We start from the raw sequence: 27,282 nt of genomic DNA, 5'->3' as shown, positions 1-27,282 counted from the left end.
GCAAGTAAACCAGTTTGTAATTTGCATTCAGCAAGTTACAGACAGACAAAGGCTGCACAACATTAACAGCACAATACGCTGTGCATAACACAGGACTTCACAACAACTACGGCCTCACCTCTGGGCTTCATTGAGGTGTCTGGCAGATGCATACCCTGGTTTACCTTCTTCAAAAGTCCAGCAGAGAAGATCACTTTGAACAGCTGAGATGATTGCCATTCTACAAGGCAAGCATTTGGCTTTCTAATCTGTAGAAGATAGTGGCACACCATATTGGATGGCTTCTGTCATGAAACATTCAGAAGTTTGAATTTTTACACTCTGAATTTGTGCAAGTTAGTGGTGACTGACCCATACTGTAGTACTGATCTTGTGAACAGGAGTCCAGCAAAGCTTTTCAGAAAAATCTTCCTGGCTAATCCCTTAATGAGAAGACACTATTGTCTGAATCCTTTTCTCCCCCAAAACCTAAAAGCTAAGAATACAACCAGGGCAGTGTTTCAGCCTGGTTACAGATAGCATAGGCTAGTGATTTCACCTGGGAGGCCCAAGAGAATGTATCGTGCTGCATAGTATCTGAGGACTGCAGTCATGCTTTCTGAGTCTACAGTGCCGTGGAAAGGTACCAGAGTAGGCACCAGGGTGGACTGCAGCGAGGGCCATATTTCATTTTTTCCATGTTCTGACCAGAAAAGTTAGCTTCTCTTAAAACTAGGCTGCAGATTCCTCTACTGCACTGCTCAGGGGAGGGATCCAGTCTTGGCACAGGATGCTCCAGTATACCACCAATCCACATATGCTGTAGGACTGTAAGTTAGACAATTTCAAAGTTGCTACAGCTATTGCTAGCTGGTTTCAATTTCGTAGTCTGCAGGAAGAAAAGAGTCATTGCAGAGGTCAAGCTGCTCTAGAACAAGTCTCCAGAGATTTAAGATTGTTTTTTTTCACCGCTGAAACAGTACTAAAATTTCTGAAGAAAATACTTCATGTGGGTCCTTACTGAAGCCTGGAAGATAATCAACACAGATCACTTTGCTCTCATTATTGCTGCTTTTAGATGAAGAGGGTGCTGCTGCATCATGAACCTCTGTCATTCTTCACCATGCTCAGATAAGTGGTTCTTCATATCTTCAGGGTTTTGAACTAATTGTGGAAAAAAAGAAGTACAGATATCTCTTTTAAGAGGCAGAAGTGATCGATAGTTCTTAATTTAGAACATAGCAGGAGAAATTTTGAAAGGACTATTAAGTATCATATAGATGATAGTACAGCTACAGACACTGTCCCTCCCCACATGTTAAACAGTAGCTTCACTGATGCCATACAGAAAACAGGCCACACTGTCAACATTGAGGGAAAGCTCAAGGAACAAAGAGAAATCAGCTGGCTTTATCTGCTACAGGATACCCTTCAAGATATCACCTGAGAATTTTCAGTGTGTGTGGTACTTAGGTTAAAACTTTTCTCCTTTTTACCATTTTCAACCCCGGCAAGCACCGCTTGCTTGTCCATTTCTGATTCAGCTTCGTTCTGGTCTAAGCTGTAATCGACATCCTTGTCCTGCCTCAGTGCTTCATTCTCCTGCTTGTCTGGAAGAACATTAAAATTAAGTCATTTTATGCTAAACCATAAGGTCATCTGCACAAGAAAAAGTTGTTGTAACCACCTTCCATAGAATTTACTTTGCTGCTCAATTAATTGGTATTTTAGAGCAGATTTTCATATTATTTTCCTTCTGAACTGTTACATTTCAGAGCAGCTTTTTCTGTAGATATTTTCTAAAGAGCTGGACAAAAGACAGAATCTTTTCGGATTTGGAAGGGGTAGTAAAATTCAGCCAGCACTCAGGTGAACAGAAAGGAAAAGCATTAAACAATTCCAGAATACATTGCAGGACGGCCTAAGGAAGAGCAAAACCTGAAGCCACTGCTGAAAACGTGACTGCGGCATTGACTTTAAATGTATAAACACCACCCCTACATTTCTCAGCTTCCCCCCTTCTTGTTTTAGTTTGTCCACTACGTAGAAAGCTGTGAATACAGTGTAAAAAGAAGAGTATTTTAGGATGTGCTAACATGACAGAAAAGTGCTTTTCCAGAAGAGGTTTTCTTCGCCCAGTCATTAATTCATCTCAAGCACCTTTTCTTAACTATCTTCCGATTTCTTTATACAGACAGCTCAGAAGTTTAATGGAAACATCATTTCTGATTGCCAAACGAATACCCTTGGTTTTTAGACAGAAAAAAATGGCATAGAGGTATAAGCAGTACCCCAGTTCAGAGAGATCAGAGTCTCTGGTTCTGAATGTGTTACCTTGTGTTGTCCATGCTCAGACCACCACATCAGACAGAATTTTACAGTTACAGACTGAAAGGTCTCAGACTTTTAAAAAGACGCTTTTATTGAAAGAAAGAGGATGCTCAGGGAATGCACAAGATACCTTTTTCTACCTTAGGCTCCTTTGGCTACAAGGAACCTATGATTTTTTTTACCTAATCTTTCTGCTACTTATTTCTATTAAAATGGAAGCAGTTTAGGTAACTTGTATTCATACCTCTCTGGGGATAGCTTGCTCTGGCCAGCATCTCTCTGGAGCAGCTGGAAAAACAGCTACTTGAACAATGCAGATAAGATTAGTTATCCCTGCCAAGTTACCAGCAGTGTTACCATCGTTACTCAAAATCCTGTGAATGCTTTTACAAGAGAAGCATTAACAGTGTATTCTGTGGGTGTCAGTTCCTGCTCTGACTGCCATGAGGGTTCCTCTTGGTTACTCTGGGCTGTGGGGTACACCCGAGACCGAGCTCCTCAAGACAGGCAGAGGGATGTCTTGATTCTGGTCAGGTTTAGACAGGACATCAACAGCCTGCTGCTCAGTGCTGCTGAGACACAGGGTTCAGGGTCATGTGTGGTGGATATTGGAGCATGGCACCTTCACAACACCTCATCTGCAACTCTGCAGACTCACAACAGTCAACTTCAGACACCTGAAGTCTCTGTGTTGTATCCATGCTGCCCTGTTTTGAAATGGGGATAGCTGGCATTTACACACTGGCACTATGAAAAGGTTATCTGCACAACAGCAGTATCTTGTGTCCCTCTACTTATCAGTGCTTTGGGTGTCTAATGTGTCAGGCTTTCCAAATGCATCACACTCAAAGCCTCAATACCAAGGAGTTTCATGGCTAATTCCCCTAGTACAGCCAATAGGGAGAGAGACAAGAAGGCTGCTATGGTGATGCAGCAGAACCCAGCCTGGTACCTCTGTGCTGCACAAACAGAAGCCACCACCTTTACCTATGGACTGCAGAAGACCCCTGGGGACTGACAAACCTTTTACATCTCACACTAACCTTTTTGAAACTTTATACTAAGTCCAGCCAGCTGCCACCAGTGTTGCAGAAATCATGGCTCATTCCACACTGACCTCTTTACTGTGCTCAACAATACGTGAGATGTTACCAACCGGCCTTTCCCGCGGGCGAGTCGTCCTGCTTGGCATCGTAATTTAGGAGCTGCTCTCTCTCAAATTCTTCACTGGCAGCCTGCTCTGCTGCTGGCTGCAACGCATCTTGCCCCGCTACACGGTTTTCGTCTTCAGATAGGTTCAGCTCCTTTTCTGACTCAGGCAGTAGCTCCTTAGGACCTGCAGCAGCCTTGGGTACATCCTGTGGGTTTTTCAGCTGACTGGAAAGCTTCTCCTCTTCTGCCTTAGGCTCCTGTTTTCTGATGTCAGCTAGGCCATTTATTCTTTCTGTAAACAATAAAAATGATTTTGAGTAAAAGTCTTAATGCCTTTCAGTAGTGGAACACACTAAAAGCCTTTACTAAATACTGCTTTATCTTATTCTTTTTTCTCCTCTGAAAGACTATCTTTCAACCACATCAGTTTTAGAGATAAAAAGAAGACAACCCTTGTTTTTCCTGCTGGGAACAGCTAAAGGTTGAGACATTGTTTACTGCCATCTGACTCACGCTTCTCCCTACTTAAAATTTTGGTATGTGCAGTTAATAAAGCGGGCAGGTGAAACAGAGGAGTTTAAATAAAAATTGCAGCATGATTTGGAAGCATCAGATTTCTGCATGTTACTTTTCATTACTAACAGTAAAACAGACTCGGTGTTCAAAATAGATCAGGACAAAGCAGTCACATGGGCATATTTGCAAGTTAGATCACAGCTGTTCTTATTTTTAAATATGAAGAGGGAGTGCAGGAGGGCTCCTACTTTTAGCAGTCATTACCGTATCATTTTTCCAATCTGCATCTACATTTTTAACTATAAACATGATAAAATTTGCCTGAATAGCCTATATATAGATGTTGTCTTCAATTGCTAGCTCTCTGAAACAAGACCTGCATGCTCCCAAGACCATCATTTAAGACAGCATGTGAGAATAATCAAGGAGGAAATTGAATTGAGGAAATTGAATTTCCATCACACGGTACTAGGCTAGACTGATGCACAAGGGTACATCTTTTCAAACTACTAATTTCTGAGAGTTTGGTGCCAAAAGCAACCATTAGGTTAACAAATCTGATTTCCTGCGTATCATTTCTCTTACTTGCATTTTGCTCAGTGACAGCAGATGGGAAGCATGGATGTGTGTTTGCTTAAAGAACAACTTGCAGCTGCTCCATAGGGAGGGGCAGCAGGAAAATCACTGCTTCCAAAAGGGGGTACTTTCTCCATACTAAATGAGGACTATGACTTCAGAATTGTAAATATTTGTGTTTTCCTTTACATGCAGCATGTCATTTGCAGCAAAACTGAACCATTAGAAATGCTAGTAATAAAAATGCTTGAATAGATTCTACACTTCTTCACAGCTGGAAAATTGATTAAAGTTCAGTCTGCCGGCTTCACTTTCTCCATCTTAATTTTGTGTACAAAAATGTTTTTTAAATGTTTGATTAAATTGCAAATGTTCTTAACCAGTTGCTAGTAAGGTAATGATTTCTGTCTCACCTTTAGCCTGCAGCAGGTCTGTCTTTCTTACTGTAGATACTACTTTAGGTACATCTTCATTTGGTTTCTGTCGTTCCAGGTCAGGGTGCTTGAACTCTGTTTGCTTCGTGGCTGGTGGTTGAGTACTGACCTATAAAAATCAATGTACACAGACAAGTGTTGGTCTATACAGCTAATCCTGGATTTGAGAGGGGCAGTGGAGGTTAGGTAACAATTCAGTAGGGGGAAACCCAGAAATATTTGGACTGAAGTTTTTACTGGTGATGGAAGTACCATACAATTGTGCATATGCAGCAATGTTTGTGTGTAACAGCACAACACGCTGGGAGAATTTAACACACCTTTTATCAAATTGCAGCCAACAATGAGGTCACAGTTCCTAGCTAGTGTTTCACAAAAAACACCACCTACAGTTCTCTGAAGTTCAGAGAACTGTAACACCACATTTGTCCACTGTTGCCCTGTTACCATGTCAGGGTCAGCAGAGCAAAAACAGAGAAGGCATTAATTACTGTCAGTAATCTAAAAGGACAAGTAAACTGATTTTGGGCATAATATGACTTCAGTTAAGCAAACCTTTACAGGACAGGTCTAAAACAATGCTGAACACAGGATTAAGAGAAGAAAAATGTCAGTCAACCAAGTAGACAAGAGTATCTGTTTCATGTGAGGGAGCTTACTTTAAGACTGTATTAAATACCGGTACTAGACTGCTCTCAGCATCTGACCTGCGTAAAGATTAACTGAAGTGAAGGTATACACCACCTTGATCTTCAATCTTCCAGTTTAGCAATTAAAATTCTATGTGCAACTTTTACTCCTACTCGCATTTAATGGGCCAAGAGCCATGTTCACCTCAACAGGAGGGTGAAATGTGCCTAGAGCCCACGCTGCACTGTACCAGCTTAGGCACAAAAAAAAAAATCCCAGGCTGTTACAAAGCTGCGTGTCCTAGGGGCATTTTTTGTTGAGTTGGGGGGTTTTTTTTGGTTTTGAATTTGGTGGGTTTTTTTGTTCAAAAAAAATTCAAAAGACACAGAGAAAGAGCAAGCATACAGACATTTAGAGACAAACTTTTTTATATCTACAAATGAATAGGAAACTATGGTATAGAGACTTGCACAACCAATGGAAATTTTCCTGTTAGAGTTGTTGATGAGACTGTAGCTACTGATTGTTCTAAGCAAGTCAGTAAAACACTAGGTTGCCCAGTGTTCATGCAGTCATTTGGGAAAAATTCTGCAGGAAGAAGTGGTTAAATAACCAAGAACCCAAGTTACAGAGCATGTGTAGGATATGATTACTTGGCTGTTCTGAAAATGTTTAAGCTCATTCAAAGCCAGACAGAACTAAAGACCTTGTTGGGTCAACACCATGAAGTTCAACATCAACAGCAAACAATCTAGCACTATGAAAGCTTGAGAAGCATGTATTACCACAAAATATTTGGTTATTGCAGTAAGGATATTCAGAAGAACTCCATTTTCCTTCTGTCATTCACACAAAAATACTGTATTTAAAAATCCTTCTGTTTTTTATAAATCATTCAGCCTCTTGAGAGTGCTCTCTACAGTAGAAATCACTAGAAACAGAACATAAGATCATTTTTCACTTCATACTGGGCATGAATTCTGTAAAAATACTGAGCCTGCACTTAATAGCATGAAATTACCTCTTAATTAACCATGCAAAAGCCCTTAACTTATCATAAATTTCTAGCTCAGTAATTTTTAATGATGGTGTGAAATAAATTTAAAGGGTGTGTGCTGAAATATTTTTAAGTGGTTGTGTAAAAATATAACAATGGGAACACGGAAAATCCTCAGCTAAGAATTATACATAATTCCCTAAAATACAAAGCTGTAAGAAAAGCTGTAGATTTATTAACCAACACTCCATTTTCTTTATTTTCTTTAACTCTGACCTTTCCATTACATGAGCGTGTACACCTTACAAATGGGAATTCTTCCAGCTAAAAGCACTGGCTAAAAATGCACATGGATTTCCTCATGGTCACGCTGCACTAACAATAAACAACTTGGCTACTGTACAAGAAAAAAAGTTGCAATCCTTGGGCAAAGAAACAACTGAGAAGGTTACAGCTTAACAGCAGAAATGCTGTCACAGATAGCAGGGAACACAAGAAGACAATTTATTTAGGCTGTGTAGCTGTATTAGTAGTTGTCTCATCTAGACTCACTCACCTAGAAATTAAAAGGAAAAGAGATAACCTGCCATGCATAACGTACTGCCTGCTTTAAAGAACTGCCTCCAGCTATGGGACTTGTTGCAGGAGACTGAAATTGTCCTGCAGCAGGGCTTCAGCCAAACCCCTCAGGTTCCTTCTGGCATCATTTCCCTTTCAAACTGAAAACAAACCAACCAACAACAAACTCCCACAAAAAACACCCAGATCAAACCAAACCAAACGAAACCAAACAAGCTCCCACAACACCTGGTGCAAGGAACTGTAGCGAAAGTCTACTGTAAAGCCACACCAGAAATTTAAGTTGACCACCTCTCTAGTATGGGTCTTCCCCACGTGAGCTTTTCAACTAGTTAGTATTTTACATCTTGACATTAAACAAGATATGTATTTGTTTGGCAAACAAATGTATCCTCTCCAAATGATGGGCTTTTTATTTAATCTTGCACCTCTCACACAATGCAGGTGCCCAGGATAAAAGGTCACAAACGTCAGCAGTTGTCTCTCCCACCAGTTTACATAAAGGACTGGATAAAGACCGGAGCCATTGCCTGAGCACCTAGTGATCTCTGGGCACATGTCCCAGCCATTTTCTCCCACCCATTTCCAGCTATTTGCAAAATGCAGCTTCAGTCCTCATTGCTTTACCCTTTCCAGTTCCTAACTCATCAAATCCTCAGGCTGAACCAGCCAAGTCCTATCCCTAGCCAAATCCTGCTTCACTGAGGAAGCATCAATAATTCACACACCAGGACAACAGGGTGACCTGAAATTTCGTTTCCTCAGGATTCCCTCATGTGCTCTGACCCTCAGGAGGCATGAGCCAGCTGGCAGGTGGGCACGCTGTGTGCCAGACCTGCCCACCCCCCATGGAACTCCTCGTGTCACATGCAGCAACGCCTTCTCCGGCGGACCAGGAGCATCCGGACGCAGACACCTGAGACACCTGATCTCCCCTCAGTCCCACAGTAAAAGGCAGAGACTAGGATTTCTGTGAAAACACGTAACTGATGGACCTCAAAGACCCTTGGACTGCACTACCATATTCAATAATATTCAGTAATTCAATTAAATATTCTTTAATGGGCTGCACACCACTCCCAGCATCACCAGGTCCTGCCCATCTCAGAGACACAGGGATCTGGAGTCTCCTGCAGCAATCACTCCATTCCCACAGGTCAGAAACACTGAAGAAATGTGAAGGAAGCCATGCAGAACCTAATGGCATGGGCTAATGTTGGCTAGAGATAGCAGAAAGGTGGAAAAACCCTTAAGGATTACAAAGATAAAGATTTTTTTAAAATCACACAAACTATACCTGACTATTTATTTTTTGATCTTCTGAGAAGTCTTTGCTTTCTTTGATTTGTGGTTGATCGCTACCCTTTCTTGTAAGTTCATCTATCCTTTCTTCACATTGTTCTTTTAATTCCTTCATCTGGTTGATGCACTGTGACCTGGAGGAAACATGAATGACTTAGCAGTTGTCAACTTTCATCCATGCTCTTCTAAAATGTTCTTTTGTGAAACTATTCCCCTCCCCTTTTTATTTTTCATTTTATTACTTTTTCAGCTGTTATCTTTGCTCAAATTTGAGAAGTCAGTAGGAAAAAATGAAGTGTTAACTTAAGACCTACGGACAAACTTGTGGTGCAGGCACTCAAAGTTCTACTGTAAGAAATTAAGTTATATTGCATTTGTTGGACCAGCACAAAAAGCTACATGGATTTTCTTGTTTTCTGTTAACCAGTCAGTCAATTTCAGTTAAATCAAAATCAATCTGGGTCCATCAAGCATTTCTAGTATGGTAACAGAAATGCATGTTTGGATTTTAGCTAGGAAGACAAAACAGGAAGGTACTAGCTGAAATAAAAAACAAACATAGGTTACTGCTAGCAGAATTTAATGCCCTTTCTTAGCATTTCACCAGCCTGCAGTGCTACAAGAGGTAACAAAACACGTGTCACACAATTTCCCCAGTGCTCATCTCTGCCAGCACTTCACGCTTTCCAACTGACTTTCCTCAGTGGAGCTCCCCTTGAAAACATTTCACCAGACATGGGCAATAAACCCGAGTTTTCAGAAGCCAGGCTCACTCCACGTCCCTTCTATCACCTCCCTGCACGCCTGTGTCAGTCCAGTGCTTCGAGGATGCACCTCTCACACAGAGCACTGCTGAGCAGCACACACCTAGGCCTACACGTCCTCCTGGCGTTGCTGATCTCGGCCTGCAAGCAGACGCTCTAAGTAGCAAACAACTATCAGCAGAGGTCCAAGAGCCCCAGCTCTGTCATGTAACCAAACAGTAAACCACAGACTTTGAGGGAAAAAGTACCATAACAGACACTTAAGCACCGTGTGGCTTAATAAAAGATTAGTACAAACCTAAGTCTCCAACTTCCTTCTACTTTTCTGTTAGAAGTCCTAAATTATTAGAACTCCACTAATACAATCCATCGGTATTCATCATCGTTAAATGAGTCATCGGTATTAAATAAGTAATAATGCCCTAAAAAAAGAATGCAACACCAACCGGTAATCAGTAAGCATCCCAAAAGCACCAGCACCAATACTAATGCTTAATTCTTAAGCAAGGGAAAAGAAAAATGATATTTCAAGTCTGGACTGCAGAATTCAAATTCTTCCACTACCATGCTGAGCTTTCGGTCATACTTCCTACAAAATCTGGCTACACAGTGGCTGCTGGAAAAATCCCTATCACTAGAATGATTACATGCTTGATGGAAGATTATGAGAACATGCAAACAGCAAATTCTGTTGGTTTTCTCTATCTGTGCACCACAGGGAAGATACAACAGGGTGTGAAGACAAGCAGAGGGAACAAGAACATTACTGAACAGAAAGAATCCAGAAGAATTTCCTAGAAATACCAGAAATGTGTATTTAGTGCAAGGATACTGCTAAGCCCTTGTCTTCCGTTATCCATGCCTTATAATTTGGTGAGAAATCCCAACAAAAAACATGACTAGGTATGAACTGCAATGCAGAACACACAGCTCCGACCATAACTGTGTTAGAAATTTTCTGAGACCTCTGGCAGCTCAACAAAGTACAGCTTCTTACTGGGTATTCCCATATCTTAGTTCTTAAACTTCTTCAGAGCTTAACTTCCTGTGTTTCAGCTTTCCTCTTGCTCTTACATGAGAACATTGCTACCTTTCTCCTCCTGCAGTGGAAGGAACATCAGGAAGCAGGGGAGAAGCCTGTGGATACTGTGGTGCCAAGCATGGCAATGAGAAACGAGGGGAGGGGGGGAAAAAGCCTGTGGATACTGTGGTGCCAAGCATGGCAATGCACAAGCAGTTTCAGAAGATGTAAATTTTTAAAGAGAAAGTAACACTTGACACACTTACTAACAGTGCTATAGCTATCACAGGAATATTCTAGGTTATAACCATGCCACCTGCAACTCTAGATACCATCTTTTAAAAAGAGCATACTTACAGGTCATATGAGAACTTCTTCTGAAGGTTAGTTTGGTTCTTCTGAAGCCAGTAAACATCCAACTGTAGCTTTCCATATTCTGCCTGTAACTCTTTCAAATGCTCTGACCAAATCAGGATTAAAATATATACATTAAAACACACACACACACATACTACAATAGAAGTATCAAACAACAGATCAATAGTAAGCATGCTAACTCCATCTGTCACACTCATGACACTGAGCACACAAATGCAAAGAGAATTTTTTAATTTATTTAACAAAGATACACAGGATTAAGTACACAATAGCCTTTTGGCCTAATATATTAACAAAACTAGTGTAACATTGATTTCTGACCACCACCTCCTCATAAGGACTATTCTGACTTGTTTGCAAACTCACTTGTTTTCAACCCAGGAAGTCTTTATGTCTATGAAACACTAATTAGACTATAGTATGAAATGGCATTCATGATTATTAGTCATCGAAAGACAAGTTTAAAAAGCTTCCCACAATAATATGAAATTTACAGTTATGTTCCTCAAAGCCAGAGATTAAGAGTTTTCTTCCTGACAGAAAGCTCTGTGTGAGGGCACCAGAAGGTGGCACCACAGCCTATTTACCCATTTATAGAACTTTGGATCTGTTCCCCAGGCTTCCTGAGGAATAAATTGCTAACAACAATTTTGAAGCATCAACTTGAATACAAATTATTTAGACTACGTTTTCTTATTTTATACAGGAAGTTGTGAATTCCCGTTGTGCTAAAATGTACAACCCAAACACCTCAGGGAGGAATACAAGAATATGCTGCAAAAGGTAGAATGAAGAATAAGTGTATTAACAATACACAGAGAAGCTAGTTTTATTCCATATCAGTTTATATCATAAGGGCCAGGAGTCCTACATCAAGCACTACATGGATAAATCCTTCTACAGCTGAGGCAGGTTAGTGTGGTACTTCACTGAACTGGCACCATGCAGATGCAGGATCTAAGTCACTGCAGCTCCTGCACCATCACCGTGCCTTGAAGAAAGGCAGTATTCCCAGGAGACATCAGAAAAATGCAAGTCTTAAAAACAGGGGGGCTCACAAAATCAGTGTGGGAGAGGTGTAGAGGGGTACCACCCCACATACCTCGTAGACTGTGGATCAATTGTTCATTTACTGTGATGTTACTCATCAGCACTGCCTAGAAGGAGCAAAACACAAAACAATGTTTGAATTGCAAAAGACCAGCATTATTATTAATATTATAAGCAACACCTACAAAAGCACTTGTAAGTTTGTTTGTTTTTTTTTTTTTTTAAAGTGCTGGGTTACAGATAAATACAGAAACTTTTAGCTGCTCTACACATTGACTATTACAAATAACAAACACCCATTTCAACTCAGATTTCACCGTAAACAAGGCAGGGGTTGGGCACAGGGAAGAGGAGATACCACTCCTCTTCAGGAAGGAGGATTTTAACACTTCTACTACTATTGCTTCCTGCTTTATTCTGGTTTAATCTCACAATTGCAGTCACAGTCAGCTTTACTCATCTCTTGAAGGAAGAACACTCTGTAGCACAGCTCACTATCAACTGCCATCTCACCAGGGAATCAACTCATCTGCATTCAGGCGTGCAAAGGATGAGCTATGAAGGCCCCTGCTGGAGCGTGTCCAGAGAAGGGCCACCAGAGTGATCCGAGGGCTGGAGCAGCTCTGCTGTGAGGACAGACTGAGAGAGTTGGGGCTGTTCAGTCTGGAGAAGAGAAGGCTCCGAGGTGACCTTACTGTGGCCTTCCAGTATCTTAGGGGGGCCTACAAGAAAGCTGGGGAGGGACTTTTTAGGGTATGGAGTAATGACAGGACTAGGGGGAATGGGGCAAAGCTGGAAGTGGGCAGATTCAGGCTGGACGTGAGGAAGAAGTTCTTCACCATGAGAGTGGTGAGACCCTGGAATGGGTTGCCCAGGGTGGTGGTTGAGGCCCCATCCCTGGGGGTCTTTAAGGCCAGGCTGGATGGGGCTCTGGGCAGCCTGATCTAGTGGGAGGTGTCCCTGCTCATGGCAGAGGGGTTGGAACTGGGTGACCCTTGTGGTCCCTTCCAACCCTGACAGATTCTGATTCTGTTTTAGCAGAGGACTCAGTAGTGTTTGCTTGAGGGTTGGACTTGATCATCTTGGAGGTCTCTTCCAACCTAAAGGATTCTATGATTAGTCGGAAAGCACAAAGGAACTCTACAAAAGCAGCATGAAGCCCTTGTATTGTACCACTTTTCTATCTATCCTCTCCATCACTTTGGTAATAAACTGCTGGAGTGACCTTCTTCCACTGCCTCACTTTGCTCTCTCTCACTCTGAAAAGGCAGCCAACACCAGAACTTATGTCCCTTCTTCTGTCAGTCCTCCTCTACAGACCCATGTATACACCTGCCTCAAAGCACCTGAATATTGACAGAACTAAGGCAAGTCTCAATGAAATGAATGCCTGTGAGCTAGATGTCAGGATAAATTAGAATCATATTTAACACTTACTCTGGTGCAGAACAGTCTTCTTCAGATTACAGAAAGATGAGACCCACTGACCCTTCAGAAACAATTCAGTGCAGCCTCAGGAGTTTCCTTCTCACACTTCACTGCCCATCTCCTTGTTGTCTTTTCCCAGGAAACCCCAGAGCTCTGCAAGAGTCCTAGATCAGGATACACCAAGACTCCAGTTTCCCAAAGTTTCTGCTCAGGTACTGATGTGTATGTATGTCCATGCCACTTTACTGCAAAGAAATAACAGCATCCATTCTGTCTACCCAAGTCACCCCAAAACACTGACAAGCTGTCAGTGCCTTTTTTGATGAGGACTATGGTAATAAGTGCTGGCTGATTAGCAAAAGTGGAGTGTTCAATCAACCCCAGTGGGATAGCACCTAGCAGAGGGGTAGATTTGTCTTTTGTTGACCCTTTAAAGAGTAGAAGAGCTCAAAGAGGTGGTCATTCACACAATGATGAAGAGGCAGCCATTGTCAATCCAATAAAAGGAATATTCCTACAACAATCTGCATATATAGCCAGCCCATAAACACCACTGCCAACTAGCAAAGGCCCTGATCCTTTGTTAAAGAGGAAAAAATAATAACTACATGAATAACAAAAACTTAGGATTGTTTAATACTCTCCCTTTCCTTTCTCATAAGACAGGTTAAAAAAAAAAAAAGGCTCTGGATTTGTTTTCAGTGTTTTACTGGAAAAAGGAAGTTAATGTTTCTAAGCAAATGCCAAGTTTCACTAACGTACGAGAAACATTATCAGGTTGTTCCATGATCACCACTTCCAGGGTTTGCAGCGTTGGCCACTAGCAGAAACTGTCAGTGGACTAGAAAAATCAGTATGAAATGGCAATTTTATGTTCCTGTAGCTCGATGTGGGTGGGGTTTTTTGTTTGTTTTCTTAACATGAAACACCCAAAGACCAGGCCCACTTATTTGACAGTAATATCAACTAGCATTAAATGCTCTGTACAGTAGGACAATAATAACTCTGATTAGCAGCAGTGAATGAAACGATCTGTTATGTGAAAAAGGCTCCTTAAATCACAGCAGGGGAGAAAACACATTGCGTGCCTTGGTCTCTCTGTATAGCTCATAAACCTTCCTTTTGGCAATGCCACACCTACCTCCCTGAATCTGTGTGTAAGAGTCCAGGAAAAATAAATATCATGAAAACCTAGTTAGTTGTTTAACTTGAATAAGAAACACTGTTTAATAATTTACAGGGCAGTGTTCCAGCTGCCAGCTTCCAACACAACTGTAGCTAGAATATCAGGCTTTCTGTTCCTGCTCCCGTCACTCAAGTGTAAACTAATCTTCACCTCATGGCTGAGAATTAGGCAGACATTTTCTTTTGGGGTTTTATGCAGGTCCAAAAAGCAAACTGCTGCAAAATAACTCAGCAAATAAATGCTAAAATTGAGCTCGAGGAAGAAAATGACATTTTAAACCTTATTCAGCCCACAGAACAATACCTACGATCTCTAGTAGTGGGAATCCAGCTTTGAGGGGAAGCTTTGAAATAAACTATTTCAAAGCATGTGTTTTGAGCACATACTGTAAACTATGTACATGCATTTGATTCAACTAATACCTTACACAGTGGTGCCCATGAACGTATTCCCTGGAGGCACTGCTACAGGAACTCCTTCAGCATTTGCCACCACCGTAAATCAAGCTGGCACAAGCACACTGAACTGACATTGGTCCTTCCCAACAATAACTGTGTGTGGTGTACATAAAAACATAATGAGATACTGTAACAGGAAAAAAAGAATAAACAGCAAAGAACATGATGAGAGAAAACACGGGTTTCAGAACCAAAGTCTAAGAAAAAAAGGGGGTTTGCACTCACAAATATAGCTCTCACAAGGAGAAAAGGAAACTGCAGCATCAGTAAATGAGCTGTAAAGAACAAAACCAACTAGGAACAAAGCAAGCTGGGAGGGTAAGATTTATACTGCAGAAACCAGCAGAAACAAGAGTTATAGTTAATCAGGGAGGAGAATGGCACCTACTTCATGATTAACTCAATCTGATCTAAGTCCTTACTGCAAAGAAAAGGAGGTGTTCTACCTTACCTTGTACACTCTGACCACGCCCCACCACCACACTGGCAGTGCAGCACATCCCAAATTTTGATTACTGTTGTTCATTGCTTAATTCCCACCTCCTCCTTCCCATTCTTTGCAAACACACCTCCCCACACATGCACTTTCCTGGTAACACATGTCATAAATTCTTTTCCCTCTTTGTATTCCACTTCTTAACCACATTGAAATAATCTTCAGGAGGAAAGAAGCCATTTAGGTTAGTTACAAAAAGGCTTGCTCATTCTAGGACATGAGATTAATGGCTAACTACATATTAGCAATTGGGGAAAAACTTCATAAATAAGATCCCTAAGAAAATATTTCTCTTTTAGTTTTGTCTGTGTGCTGCACAATGATGTATACTTCAGTGGAGAAGCACAAATTGAGACAAGCCTACCACATATTTCAAGACCCAAATGAAGCAGACATTGTTCCTTTAAACTTGTTTCTCACTGAACTGAGTTCCATTAAGGAATTATAGACTTTTCCCCAGCCTCAATAAAGGGAAAAAAAACCCCTCCAAACAAACAAACCAACCAAACAAAAACAAAACAAAGCAAAAAAGGAAGCCCAAGAAACGAGCTCTATTCCCAAAGAATGACCCTGATAAAAAACTGGGGACTTGTTTCATATCCTCTCCTAAAAACAATCCAGATTGTCTTTTCTTGTGATGAAGTACAGGTGCACAATGACATGGTGCAGTTCAGCCTTCAAAACTGCAGAAACCACCAAAATTATAAAGTTAATTTCTTACACTCTCAGAGGAGAGAGGAAATTGATGCATATTACTAACTTACTTTTACAGGTGCAGGGCAAGAGTAAGAGGACTGAAGAAAAAAAAACCCTGTGCACCTTCAGGACTTCCATGCCATTGTTACCATAGAATCATACGGTGGTTTGGGCTGGAAGGGACTTGAAAGATTGTCTAGTTCCAAAAACCTTGCCATGAGCAGGGACACCTCCCACTAGAAAAGGCTGCGCAAGGCCCCGTCCAACCTGGTCCTGAACACCTCCAGTGACGGAGCATCCACAGCTTCCCTGGGCAACCTGTTCCAGTGTCTCACCATCCTCAGAGTGGAGAACTTCTTCCTCACATCTAATCTAAACCCAGCCCCTTCCAAGGGTTTGAATCCATTACCCCTCATCCTATCATTACAAGCCCGTATAAATTAAAACCCCTACACTAAGCAGCACAAAATACCAGAATGCTATGATGTCAGAAACGTAACAGAAAACCTGCACATTTATATGTAGTGTACCTTCTGCTCTGTTCTTGTCCACTCACTTTGCTATGATTCTATGAAACGTTCCAGTAGCTAACTCTTGAGCTACACACATTCTGAAGTTTCACTTTTAGGGTGCCTACAGTTCAGCTAGTCCCAAACCATCCTTTTTGTTTGTTTGTTTCCATCATGTGAAAATATATTTTAAACAGCGGTAGTCTCCTAGACCTCTGCTGCACCAGTTATGAGTAAGCAGACCTATTTCTCTGACTAACTTACCAACATTACGCCATGGCAAGTAGAGGGAGGCACAAGGCAGTACTTGCTTCTCCCTAAAGCCTTTTCGAAACTAGAAGATGCAACATTGTTTGGTTAAAAACAAACCAAACCAAACCACAAGCCACACATGCACCATTCCCTTTCCACAGCAGGTTTTCTTCTGCCTTCACCTTGCCCATTATGACTCCTTTTGAGAAGGGCCAACCCTCTACATACTGCTAAGTATTTTGTCTCACAAGTCTGTATTGAGAACTAAAATTTCCCCAGAAGAAGAGGATTTGAGAGCAGCTGTGGCCACTGAACAACAGGACAGTGACAAGATTCACATGCACTGTGCAAAGCTTGGCCTCTCCTCAGTAAAACAAGATACGGGCTGGGGAAGAATTACATGAATCCAAAGAAAATTACCAACTGCAAACCCATGTTCTAGCAGTTAAAATAAGAGAGATTATAGGTATTGTTTTCCTGGTACACTCCTCAAAAAGACTGTTGCGGCTGTGTACATCCTACAAGTGACAAGCCCTGAATAACAACCATACACAATATTGTTCCTTAGAAAAAGGCTTACAGATTTGAAGCAGCCCTTTGGCACTCAATACTTTATCCACTGTTACTAAGAGCTCATGTAAGCTCTATCTCCTCAGCCTATTTCTGTATGGACTTCTGGAACCCATTTACTAAATCTACCTTAATCCTTAAAAATTCAAGCCAACATTTAAAAAGCAGACTGAGACAGAAGTGTTTTATGTATACTTAAATCTAAGAGACTAATTATGATAGCAATTTCCCAGGATTACACTGCCTCAGTGGATCGTGAGCCCACAGGGTATTACAAACTCTGACCAGGAGGTAGTCCTGCCTGCTGTGCCCTTGTCCTTGAAGTAGCAAAGAGACAGTTCTACTAGAGAAGAAGGCAGATTTAACTCAAATTCGTTTCCACACTGCCACCAACAATGACTTTAACATGGCATGTATCTTGTTAGTGTGTTAGTTTGGTATGAAACTATATCAGTGGTAGGATTATACTGTATTTTATCAGCAGAGTAGAGTAGTAAGACACAACAAGTAGAGATGACCAGCAATTATCACTTCAGAATTGCTTTTGGTAAGGAGTCCAGATGATGAAAGTTTGTTCCTGTAGAGATTTATTCTATAACCATCTCCCTGACAAGGAGAGGCTGAGGGAACTGGGTCTCTGTAGCTGGAGGAGCCCGAGGGGTGACCTCACTAATGTTTATAAATACATAACGGGCGAGTGCCAGGAGGCTGGAGCCAGGCTCTGCTCTGTGAGGGTCAGTGACAGGACAAGGGGCAACGAGTGCAAGCTGGAACACAAGAGGTTCCACAGAAACACAGGGAAAACATTTTCACTGTGAGGGTGACAGAGCACTGGAACAGGCTGCCCAGAAGGGTTGTGGGGTCTCCTCTGGTGACATTTAAAACCTGCCTGGATGTGTTCCTGTGTGACCTCCTCTAGGTGGTCCTGCTCTGGCAGGGGGGGTTGGACTAGACGATCTCTCGAGCTGCCTTCCCACCCTTAGCATTCTGTGAGTCTGTGTAATAACCAAAATTTCTCCCTGAAAAAGTGGAGGTTATGAGGTAGACCATTCACTCCTGATGAAAGCATTTTAATTTTTCTTTAAAAGAACAAGAAGAGGTAAACAAAATCCCATTTATCACTCACAGATCTGTCCAGCTAGTTAGGTAATCTATATTACTTGTAAAGTGAGTAGAGAGACTGGGGATTTAGCTTTGCATTCATCCTTCCTGGACTAGGTAAATACTTGCTGCTAATCTCCATGGAGTAAATGAAATTCAGCTCAAGGGCCAAGTTTCTCGTAACAAGAGTTAATTCATTACTTGCCTCTCAGGAATCCCAGATTACACTGGAATCCCTGGAGCCAAAAAACAAGGATATGTGCATGCCTGTGTGTGTATACAGATACATATGCACGTGTGAATGTACAACACACGCTTATACATGGATATAAATACACACACAGAAAAGCACTCAGAAACAGTGTTTTCTTACTATTCCACATCCCTCTCTGGAATAACCTCTGATCCTGGACAGCTTTTTCAGACCAAGGCCCTTAGTGAGGAGAACTAAGATCTTCTTCTCTCCCCTGACATCGTATCAGGAGCACTCCCTAAATTGGAGTGAAGAGTCCACGCCAGCTTGACTGAAGCATCTTCTGACAAATACACAGGTTCCCAATGAAACAACTCTCCTGACTCTTGTATCACAGACTTGGAAAACAAGCATCTATGCAGGGTATTTGCTCAAGTGTCTCAACAAAAGGAATTGTTTAATTTGCCATGAAGTGGTGCACAGACACATACACAGTCATCCTACCACTTCAGGCTCCCGAGACATGCTCTTCTGCAGTCATAAAACACAGACCACTGGAAATGAGTCCACTGCACCACTTTAATGGTTCCTACAGCATCAGCTCCTGGGGTTTCAAGAGCAGGCTTCACAGACTAGTCCATTACTGAACACTTGAGTTTCAGGCCAATGGATGGAAAAGCACTTAAGAGGAAAGAACAGCTATATGAGACTGGCCCCCAGCGCCACCTTTCCAAGCATCCTGTCTCTGATACTGGATGCCAAATGAACAGAGAGACAGCCATAAAGCACAGCAGTTTCCAGCCAGCAGCTACTTCTGGCTGAGGCATGCCTGGAGACAGAACAAACACTTTTCTATTGGGTGGTGGGGCAGTCATTTGACCAAGGTTATCTCACTGCTCTTTAATCCACACAGACCAACTGCAAGGGGGCATTATGGCTGTCACACACTTGCAGGTTCACCATCTGATGTCTGAAGAGCACTACTTCTTCCAGCTTTGAACTACAACTTGCTGACTGCACCTGAAGCCCATCAGTGGATGGAGAATAAACATGCCTTGTCTCTCCCAAACACAAGCACTGTCTGCAGCATTCAGGATCCACTGTTCAGGAGATGCCCACAATGGCTCTCCTCAGCTGGCTCCTGTCCAACCTGTAACCTACACTATGAATTTCTGCTGAGAAACTCCTGCACAGTTTTCCTTTACCTTCCTTTTCTCCTCTGCATGCCTTTCTCAACACTCCAAGACTCCATCAGTGACCTCCCTACAACTCACCCAGTTCACTTCTAAGCTGCTTTGTAACTTTCGCCTTCTCATTCACCTGTGTGGCAACACCATCTGACCATGTGGCTGTACGATTTCTCCACAAGCCATGTGTATGCAGCCTTTTGCAGTTCCAGGTGTGAGTGCACATCTCAGTCTGCCTCATATTTGTCACTGTTTCAGAAGGAAATTCCAAGCAACTTCCGAAGTGCAACTTCCTTCTCCAGAAGTCACTTTGATTCTTCCCCAAACTACCACATGCATCCCCATGTCCAAGAGCAGTTCCGTTTTTGTAATATACTTCCCACTGCTCTCCCAGGCAGAGATGCCAGATTTAATGTATGGCAGCTCCTACACATCCTCTAGATTCAAAACCACCACAACTAAAAGGTGGATTGTGTGGCGCCAGCTACACTTGTCTGGAACCACAGTAATCTGAAGCAGAAAGGCTGCACATCATGCTTGGCAAAGCAACATTTTATCATCAAGCTTCCTTAAAACTCCTGAGTGAGCTCCTGTCTCACCTCTCAACATCTACCCACCCACCTGACCAGTCTGCATTCTGTGCTCCAGTAAATTTTAATATTTCTGGCTAATGGAAAATCTACTTACGAAAGTATAAAAAGTATTTTCCTTGTAAAAAGGGCTGTAAATTAAACAAATACTCAGTTCCATTTGTCCTTTTTTCCCCCCCTTCCCCTTTCCCTCATGGATAAGCTTTCACTCTTTGCAGGACAGAACTGGAATGCAAACAGATGCCAAAACAAAACAATGGCTTTCACCAACATGTAAACTGGGATACCTTCCCAGAGGCAGTAAACTTCAACAACACCCACAGCACCTCAGCAGTAATGCCCACTACTAGGAGGCAGAAGTGACAAGATTGATGACTCAATCAAATGCTCCCTGACCATCCCAAGATAACGTTTTCCATACGTTACAAAAAATAAATATATAGACAAACTGTACCTCACCTTTTTAAAGTACATTTTACGACTGAACCCAAAGAGAAGAGAGAAATTATCAAAGAAACATTTTTGTCTCAAAAGAGGCAAAAAGAATTGGTTTATTATTTCTTTGAAGACCTGGGAGAAAAATGATTTTAAAATAAATTAAAAATATATGTCACTGATGTGAATATTAATGAAACAATTCCCCCTTCCATTTTTATTCAAATTTTTTTCCTCTAAGCCCTTCAAAGATTATCCGGGTGATATTTTGTTCATGCACCACAAGTTCTGAAAGGTGAACAGTCACCTGATGGTAAACCCTCCACCTGAAGAGCACCTATTACCATCATCAGTTGTCTGTTCAGTCTGCTGAAAATAATAGTCCTGGAAAGCTGATCCATAACCTTCAGTCAAGAGAGTCTACAGGAGAAGGAACAAGCCCAGAATGAACAGTCCCAGCTAAACACTTCTAGCAATAGTGAGAAAAGTGATTATTAATGGCTAACAGCCACATCCAAGGAGGCAGCATCAGCAACACAAGGAAAATACACAAAAATACTACACAGTAGTAGTTGTACATGCTGCTGTTAAAGTTGGCACGTTCATATTCTTCACAAAGGACTCTCATCCATCTGGAAACATTGCACTGTCAGAAGCACTGCCACAAAAGGCTAGTATAACCTTCTGATGTCTCCTAGTGCTATTAGGGTTTGGAGGCAGGAGGCCAAGGTGCCACAAAATTTGGAATGCATTTAGAAATAAATATCAACCACTTAAGCCTACAAATAAATACAGGCAAAAATATTTGGGAATACAAATATATCTGTGGGTGCAACTTCTTCTTTTCCCTAAGTTTTAAAACATTAGTATACAGGAAAGACAACCAGAGGCCAAGCCAGGGTTGGTAACAATGACTCACAGAGGAGCTAGAGGTTTTACTCAGAAATGCTGTTATTTGCAGCTTCTTCTATTTCACATATTACACCACCAATGTTCTAATGTGCATTCAGTGTGCATTTTCTCAATATTGTATAATGATCATGGACTGTGTGTCCATGAGCTGGAACATCTGAGCAACCTTATTCTGTTGCAGAGAGCATCTTGTTAAACAAGTCTTACAGAAACCTGTGGTGAGAAAAGGCCCTACCTTCTCTTCCTGATGCACTCTGTTGGCGTTTTCCATCTGAAAGCCGTGCAAGGACTGGATTTTGTCTATCTGCTGCCGCTGCTTCTCTAGCTCCCCTTGGAATTCATTCTTCTTAAGCTCCACAGCGCTTCTCTCCGCGGCTGCCCGGCGGACCTTGCCTTCCAGTTCCATGATCCGACCCTAGGGAAAAGGGAATTAGCCAAAACAAAGAGAAATCAAGCACTGGAACAGGCTGCCCAAGGAAGTGGCTGAATCACCATCCCTGGACAGCTTTAGAAGTTGTGTAAACGTGGTGCTTAGGGACACGGTTAAGCAGGGGACTTGGCAGTGTTAGGTTAATGTTTGGACTTGATCTTAAAGGTCTTTTCCAACCTAAATGATTCTATGACTCTATGAAACGCTTCTCCCTTGGCAGACAATTCAAGAAGTTCAAGACATTCAAGAAATACCCAACTTCATAAAACTAACAATGCTAATGTCACTGAAGTACTGTGTCAGCTCGGGATATTTGCCACACACACACATCAGTTTTACACAAATTAACCACACAGGATATTCTGCTGAGCCCATCAAAACTTCAGTTAAACATAAGAGAAATGCAAAGTTGCTTCAGTACTTGAGTTAAAAAAAATTAACAAAACTAAACTAACTCAGATGGTAAACTCATCTCTCAAATCAATGTTTTCCTGGAACACCTAGGAAAGAGTAGAGGGAGGACAACAGTACCAACTTGAAAATGAACAACCAACATAGGACTGTTATATAAAAACACACGAGAAAAATTCAGTTACAAGTAGAAAATCATTGTTCTTCTTGATTGCTTAAAGAGCAGAGACAATCAGAGTAGGATTCACCGCCATCACACACTGCACATACAAACACAGAGACATCAGGTAAGAAATCCAGCCTGATGCTATCACAGGTTTTTGGTGTTGTTTTTTTTTGTTGTTGTTGTTGTGTGTGTGTGTGTTTTTGTTTGTTTGTTTGTTTGCTTTTGTTTTGGTTTTATTTGTGGTTTTTTTTGTTGTTGTTGTTGTTTGGTTTTGGTTTTTTTTTGTACAGTACCAATTTAGTTTTGCAGGACAACGTTTCGAAACATTTTGGGTTAAAAAGTTAAGAGCAAGGAAGAATATAAAGACACACATGGGGCTGGTGGGTAATATCAACAGAACTACCCAGGCAGAAAGACCTAGGGATTCCACGTGGATTAAAAAAATAGGTATACTAAAAACTGTGGGTCTTCTAAGACTCCAAGAAGGTGGACTGGATCTTCTTACACCAGAGTATGCTGCATATTCCTGCCTGCCTACTTTGCTTCTTCACCAGAGAAAGGAAGAGCATGGAGAGAAGGCGGGAGGGGGCACGGAAAAAAACTTGCAGTTTGGCTGGAAGAGCAAAGCAAAGGATTTATTCCATTTCAGTGATAATAGCTGCAAAGTCTGCCCAAGAAACAAATGGGCTGACAGAGTGCTTCAGAAGCCACATCCACACCTCCAGACATCCTCTTACTTCATTCAGAGTGCATGACTATGCAGAAGTGAAATGATTTTCAAAGTAAATTTCGGAGAAATGTACAAGTTGATACAGTAAATCAGAAACAGTAAAGAGGACTTTCTGTCTCCAGGTTACTGACATCAAGGATAAGCTAGTGTGGTAGCTTATTTTCCTCACTATTAGCTGCCTCACAGCTATACAGCAAAGCTTCAGCAGCACCGGCACAGTTATGACCTGCTGGCAGCCAGACCACCCTGAGGCCCCTGACTGAAGGGAAGACAAGGGATGACCAGAGTCTCAGACGACAGGGCATCATACCCTTCACCAAGGGAAAGCTAAGGCACACCTTTAACTGCATGGCCCAAGACATGTGTACTCTTTGAGTAGTGCCCACTCTGAAGTGAAATAGGAACTCGCTTCCTACAGCAGTCAACTCAGTACTAAAACTTGGCTCAATTACAAAGTGCATATGAAAAACCTTGGGAGGAGCTCTCATGGGCCACGTTTCATCACCAGACTCCTAGTTTTTAGGTTTACTTGTTAAAAACAAAAACCTCATCCTACACACATTGTCACAAACAAGAAACTTTATTCGTGTACTTCTCACCTTTAAACACACACTCCAAAAAGGATTAAAATCAAAACTCATCGGTCACAGAAAATACAGTTATCATTAGAAAAATAGCAGAGAAGGTATTTTCTTTTTCATTCACAACTCATATTCCATGTGTGTTGTGTGGCCTCTTTAGGAGAGGTTTCCAAGAAACACATATTCAGATTTTTAGACGCTGTTTCTGATCGAGCTGGGTTTCCTTGTTCTTGGGGGGAACGTATGTAAACATTCTTATGGGTCACATAAAAAAAAAATCTAGGGAGATGAGTAAATTGCAGATGCCCATTCGGATTACAAATGGAGTGCCAGTCTCAATTACAGTTACGAAATAAAATAGAGGATGGCATTTGCTACATCTGCAAACTGAAACAGTACAAGAGAGCTGAATATTTTGTGTGAGCAGAAGTAACTAGTATCACACATGAAAGTCTGAAAGTTCTGGGTCCCCCTCACCGACAAACATACATTCCTCCCGTTCTCCCCACTACTAACGAGCGACAGCTGTAATATTTATGAAAATACCCACAACACGCTGAAGCTCCTGGCCAGAGAGGCATCATTCTTGTGGACTACGTTTACTAACCCCACGAGCTGAAGAAGGTATGCAGAGCAACAGGGCCGTTACCTGCAGATCCACACTGCGAGAACTTGCAATCCAGTAGTTGAAGCCCAGAACAATGATGCATGCCACAAGCGCAGCCACAAGGAGAGGTGGAGACTTCATCCCTCTGCAGCTGCTTCCCAGTCCTACCATGTCAAGAAAAAAACAAACCTAAAGAACCACAAGAGTGTGGAAACCTGAAAATTAAAACAGATACATTAGCATCCTCTGCTTGGGCTACTTCACACATGCAGTGGAACTTCTACTGCAATAGCAGCTCTCAGCCGAAGGGACTACACCCAGCAAGCAAGACACTGTCTGGGTATCTCCACCCAAAGTACAAAGGAAGTCTGTATCATACTATTAGCTTAAAAATAAAGTTTCACAGGGAAAGTGAAACTCTTGGGGGCAGGGGAAATCTTGCATATTTCTAACAATATAATGGAAAACTGCAGTAAGCACAGCAAATCGGCCATCCTTTTGTCATAGACTGCACCCAAGAAGCTAATCAGGCAACGCTGGTCTACAGATAGAGAACAGATTTCTTGTTACCTCATGTAGTCAGAAAATAAACTTAGTCTCACTTAGTTTCAGGAATAATTTGCACTTTGCTTCCTAAACTTCAGTAGTTTCAACTTATTGCATCTGCTAATACTATTTTAACTTTTTGGTGCCAAGCTTGTAAATAATCAGAACAAACCAGATTACTTTAAGGATAATCTAAAAAAAAAAAAAAAAAAAATTTAAAAAAACACATATATTTTCTTTATTTCAATGACAAATTGTATTAAGTGCTGTTTGTTTTGATCCTGAGTTGCTTTCTCTGCTCCTAACAGAAAATAAATAGCCTTGCTTTAGTGAATGAGCAGTACCAAGGGTATTTACTGGTTGCTATTGAGACTTAGGTGGTTTTTGTACAACACCCCATCTTAACAGAAAAGTAGGTGCAAGGAGAAGTTGCGATTCTGTTTGAAATAGGCCATATTCATCCTGCAACATGATAAAATCTGATCTTAATGAGTGTAACAGCACCTAGCTCAATGAATCCTCAAGCTCCACTGGGAATCTGGGGCACAGTTTGTAACAGGCTACTCTCTTGTAAACCAAGATCAACTTTTTTACTTATTGCACTCCTGCAGACAAAAGCCAGCAAAAATGAACAAAGAAAACCAAGCAGATAGCAATTCGTTCATTGCAAGACACTAACTAAATTTCAAATTGGTACATTTACTATTAAGATACTGTACAGTCTTTCAAGGTACATGCTCTTAAATAAACCAGCTTCTTCCGTGCACATGCAATTCACAGGTTGTGTAGCGCTTAAAAATTAATATATGGTAGTGACTTTTAAAGGGTTGCAAGCGGACACACATTGTGATCGCGGGAGAATAAGGTGATGCCAGCAGTAACCAGGTACTAGAAATGTTGATTCTACTGCATTAAACCAGCACTTAAATCCTTCAACAGCTCACCTATTCCTAAGTGTGCATATGTATCCCCTGCAAAATCCTCCCTCTGCACTAAATTTAAGATATAACCCATTCTTCACTTTTTCCCAGCAGGAAGTGCACAATGCTGTCAGACTGGTGAAGGTTTCATCTATTTGTTCATTTGAAAAGTTTGTGAATTTGTTTAGATTTGAGGAGGGAGTATAAATGGAGCCTAGGAATAAAATGTGGCTTCCTGAAGATGCTGCCCCTTCGTGTACATAAACAAAAAAAGCCCAAACAAAGGAGCCCAAATACAAATGAAAACAAAAAAAAGCGTGCACAGCTGCACAGGTCCAGCAACCCAGGCCCAAGTTTCTTGCCTCAGGAAGCAGCCCTCAGCTACAGAGGAAACCAACATGTGCAGCACAGCTCCAGTGGACATCCATGGGGCCACACACATCTGAGGCAGGGTCGACAGAAAAAGCAAAGGCATGTGGAAGAACACCAGGCATTTTTCTTGTAAAGAGAAAAAATAACTCAAGATGTAGCAGGCTAAAACACACACATCCAGATACAGATAAATTCCAACTCAAAGCTAATAATTGCAGAAAGAAGTACATCTTGCACAGAATATTCTCCTGCTGTGCCCTCTGACAAGAAGCACCTGAGATGTACAGAGCCATGTCTACTTACATAGATTCCCTGAAAACCAAAACCAACAGATATCAGAGTGGCAAAAACGAGAGGGGAAAAAAAGGGAATGATTAGCACCACCACATCAACTAAGAAAAAGATAATTAATTTATTTACTGGAATAAAATACTACATAAAAAAAACAAACTACTTTTATCAGAATCTGTCATGAAGTCATTCATATCCTGTCCTTTGCTGTAAGAGTATTAGTTGGTACATTTGAAAACACAGGAAAATTACTAAACATAGCAATGCAAGTTACAGTGCATCACTCCAAGTGTTACTTGAAAAACAAAATAATTTGACATTTTCCTTCTAGCATTCAGAAATAGTGAAAACAGTCCACCTTATCAGCAGTAACAACCTGCCCTGGAATTTAACTACTAGATAAATATATGGGACTAGCTTTCTACCTCAAAAATTTTCAGAGGTAAAGCAACTATATTGTTAAAATAGAGAACAACTAGTTCACCATGAAGCTTAAAAGCACAGGC

At 41.5% G+C, this 27,282-nt stretch overlaps 1 protein-coding gene across 1 annotated transcript; it reads right to left on the bottom strand.

Annotated features, from left to right (window-relative positions):
- Window positions 1-1,090: 1,090 nt before the first annotated feature.
- GOLM1 (golgi membrane protein 1) lies at window positions 1,091-24,818 on the bottom strand. The gene is made up of 9 exons (XM_008944173.1): window positions 24,690-24,818; window positions 21,958-22,137; window positions 11,762-11,816; window positions 10,639-10,741; window positions 8,492-8,630; window positions 4,968-5,097; window positions 3,467-3,754; window positions 1,476-1,589; window positions 1,091-1,143 (listed from the first exon to the last, which is right to left on the bottom strand). Exons 1-9 carry the CDS (start codon window positions 24,816-24,818, stop codon window positions 1,091-1,093), a joined length of 1,191 nt encoding a protein of 396 aa, XP_008942421.1.
- Between the last annotated feature and the right edge of the window lie 2,464 nt (window positions 24,819-27,282).

The sequence above is a fragment of the Merops nubicus genome, unplaced genomic scaffold (genome assembly GCF_000691845.1).
Source record: "Merops nubicus isolate BGI_N331 unplaced genomic scaffold, ASM69184v1 scaffold47770, whole genome shotgun sequence".
NCBI lineage: Eukaryota > Metazoa > Chordata > Aves > Coraciiformes > Meropidae > Merops > Merops nubicus.
This window is presented reverse-complemented; position numbering and strand designations above follow the sequence as displayed.

Coding starts and splice junctions, on each gene's coding strand:
- GOLM1 (XM_008944173.1), bottom strand. CDS start 24,818: ATGGTAGGACTGGGAAGCAGCTGCAGAGGGATGAAGTCTCCACCTCTC. Junction 3,755..4,967: donor AGACCTGCTGCAGGCTAAAG/GTGAGACAGAAA, acceptor TATTGTTTACAG/AAAGAATAAATGGCCTAGCT. Junction 1,590..3,466: donor CTCGCCCGCGGGAAAGGCCG/GTTGGTAACATC, acceptor ATGTTCTTCCAG/ACAAGCAGGAGAATGAAGCA.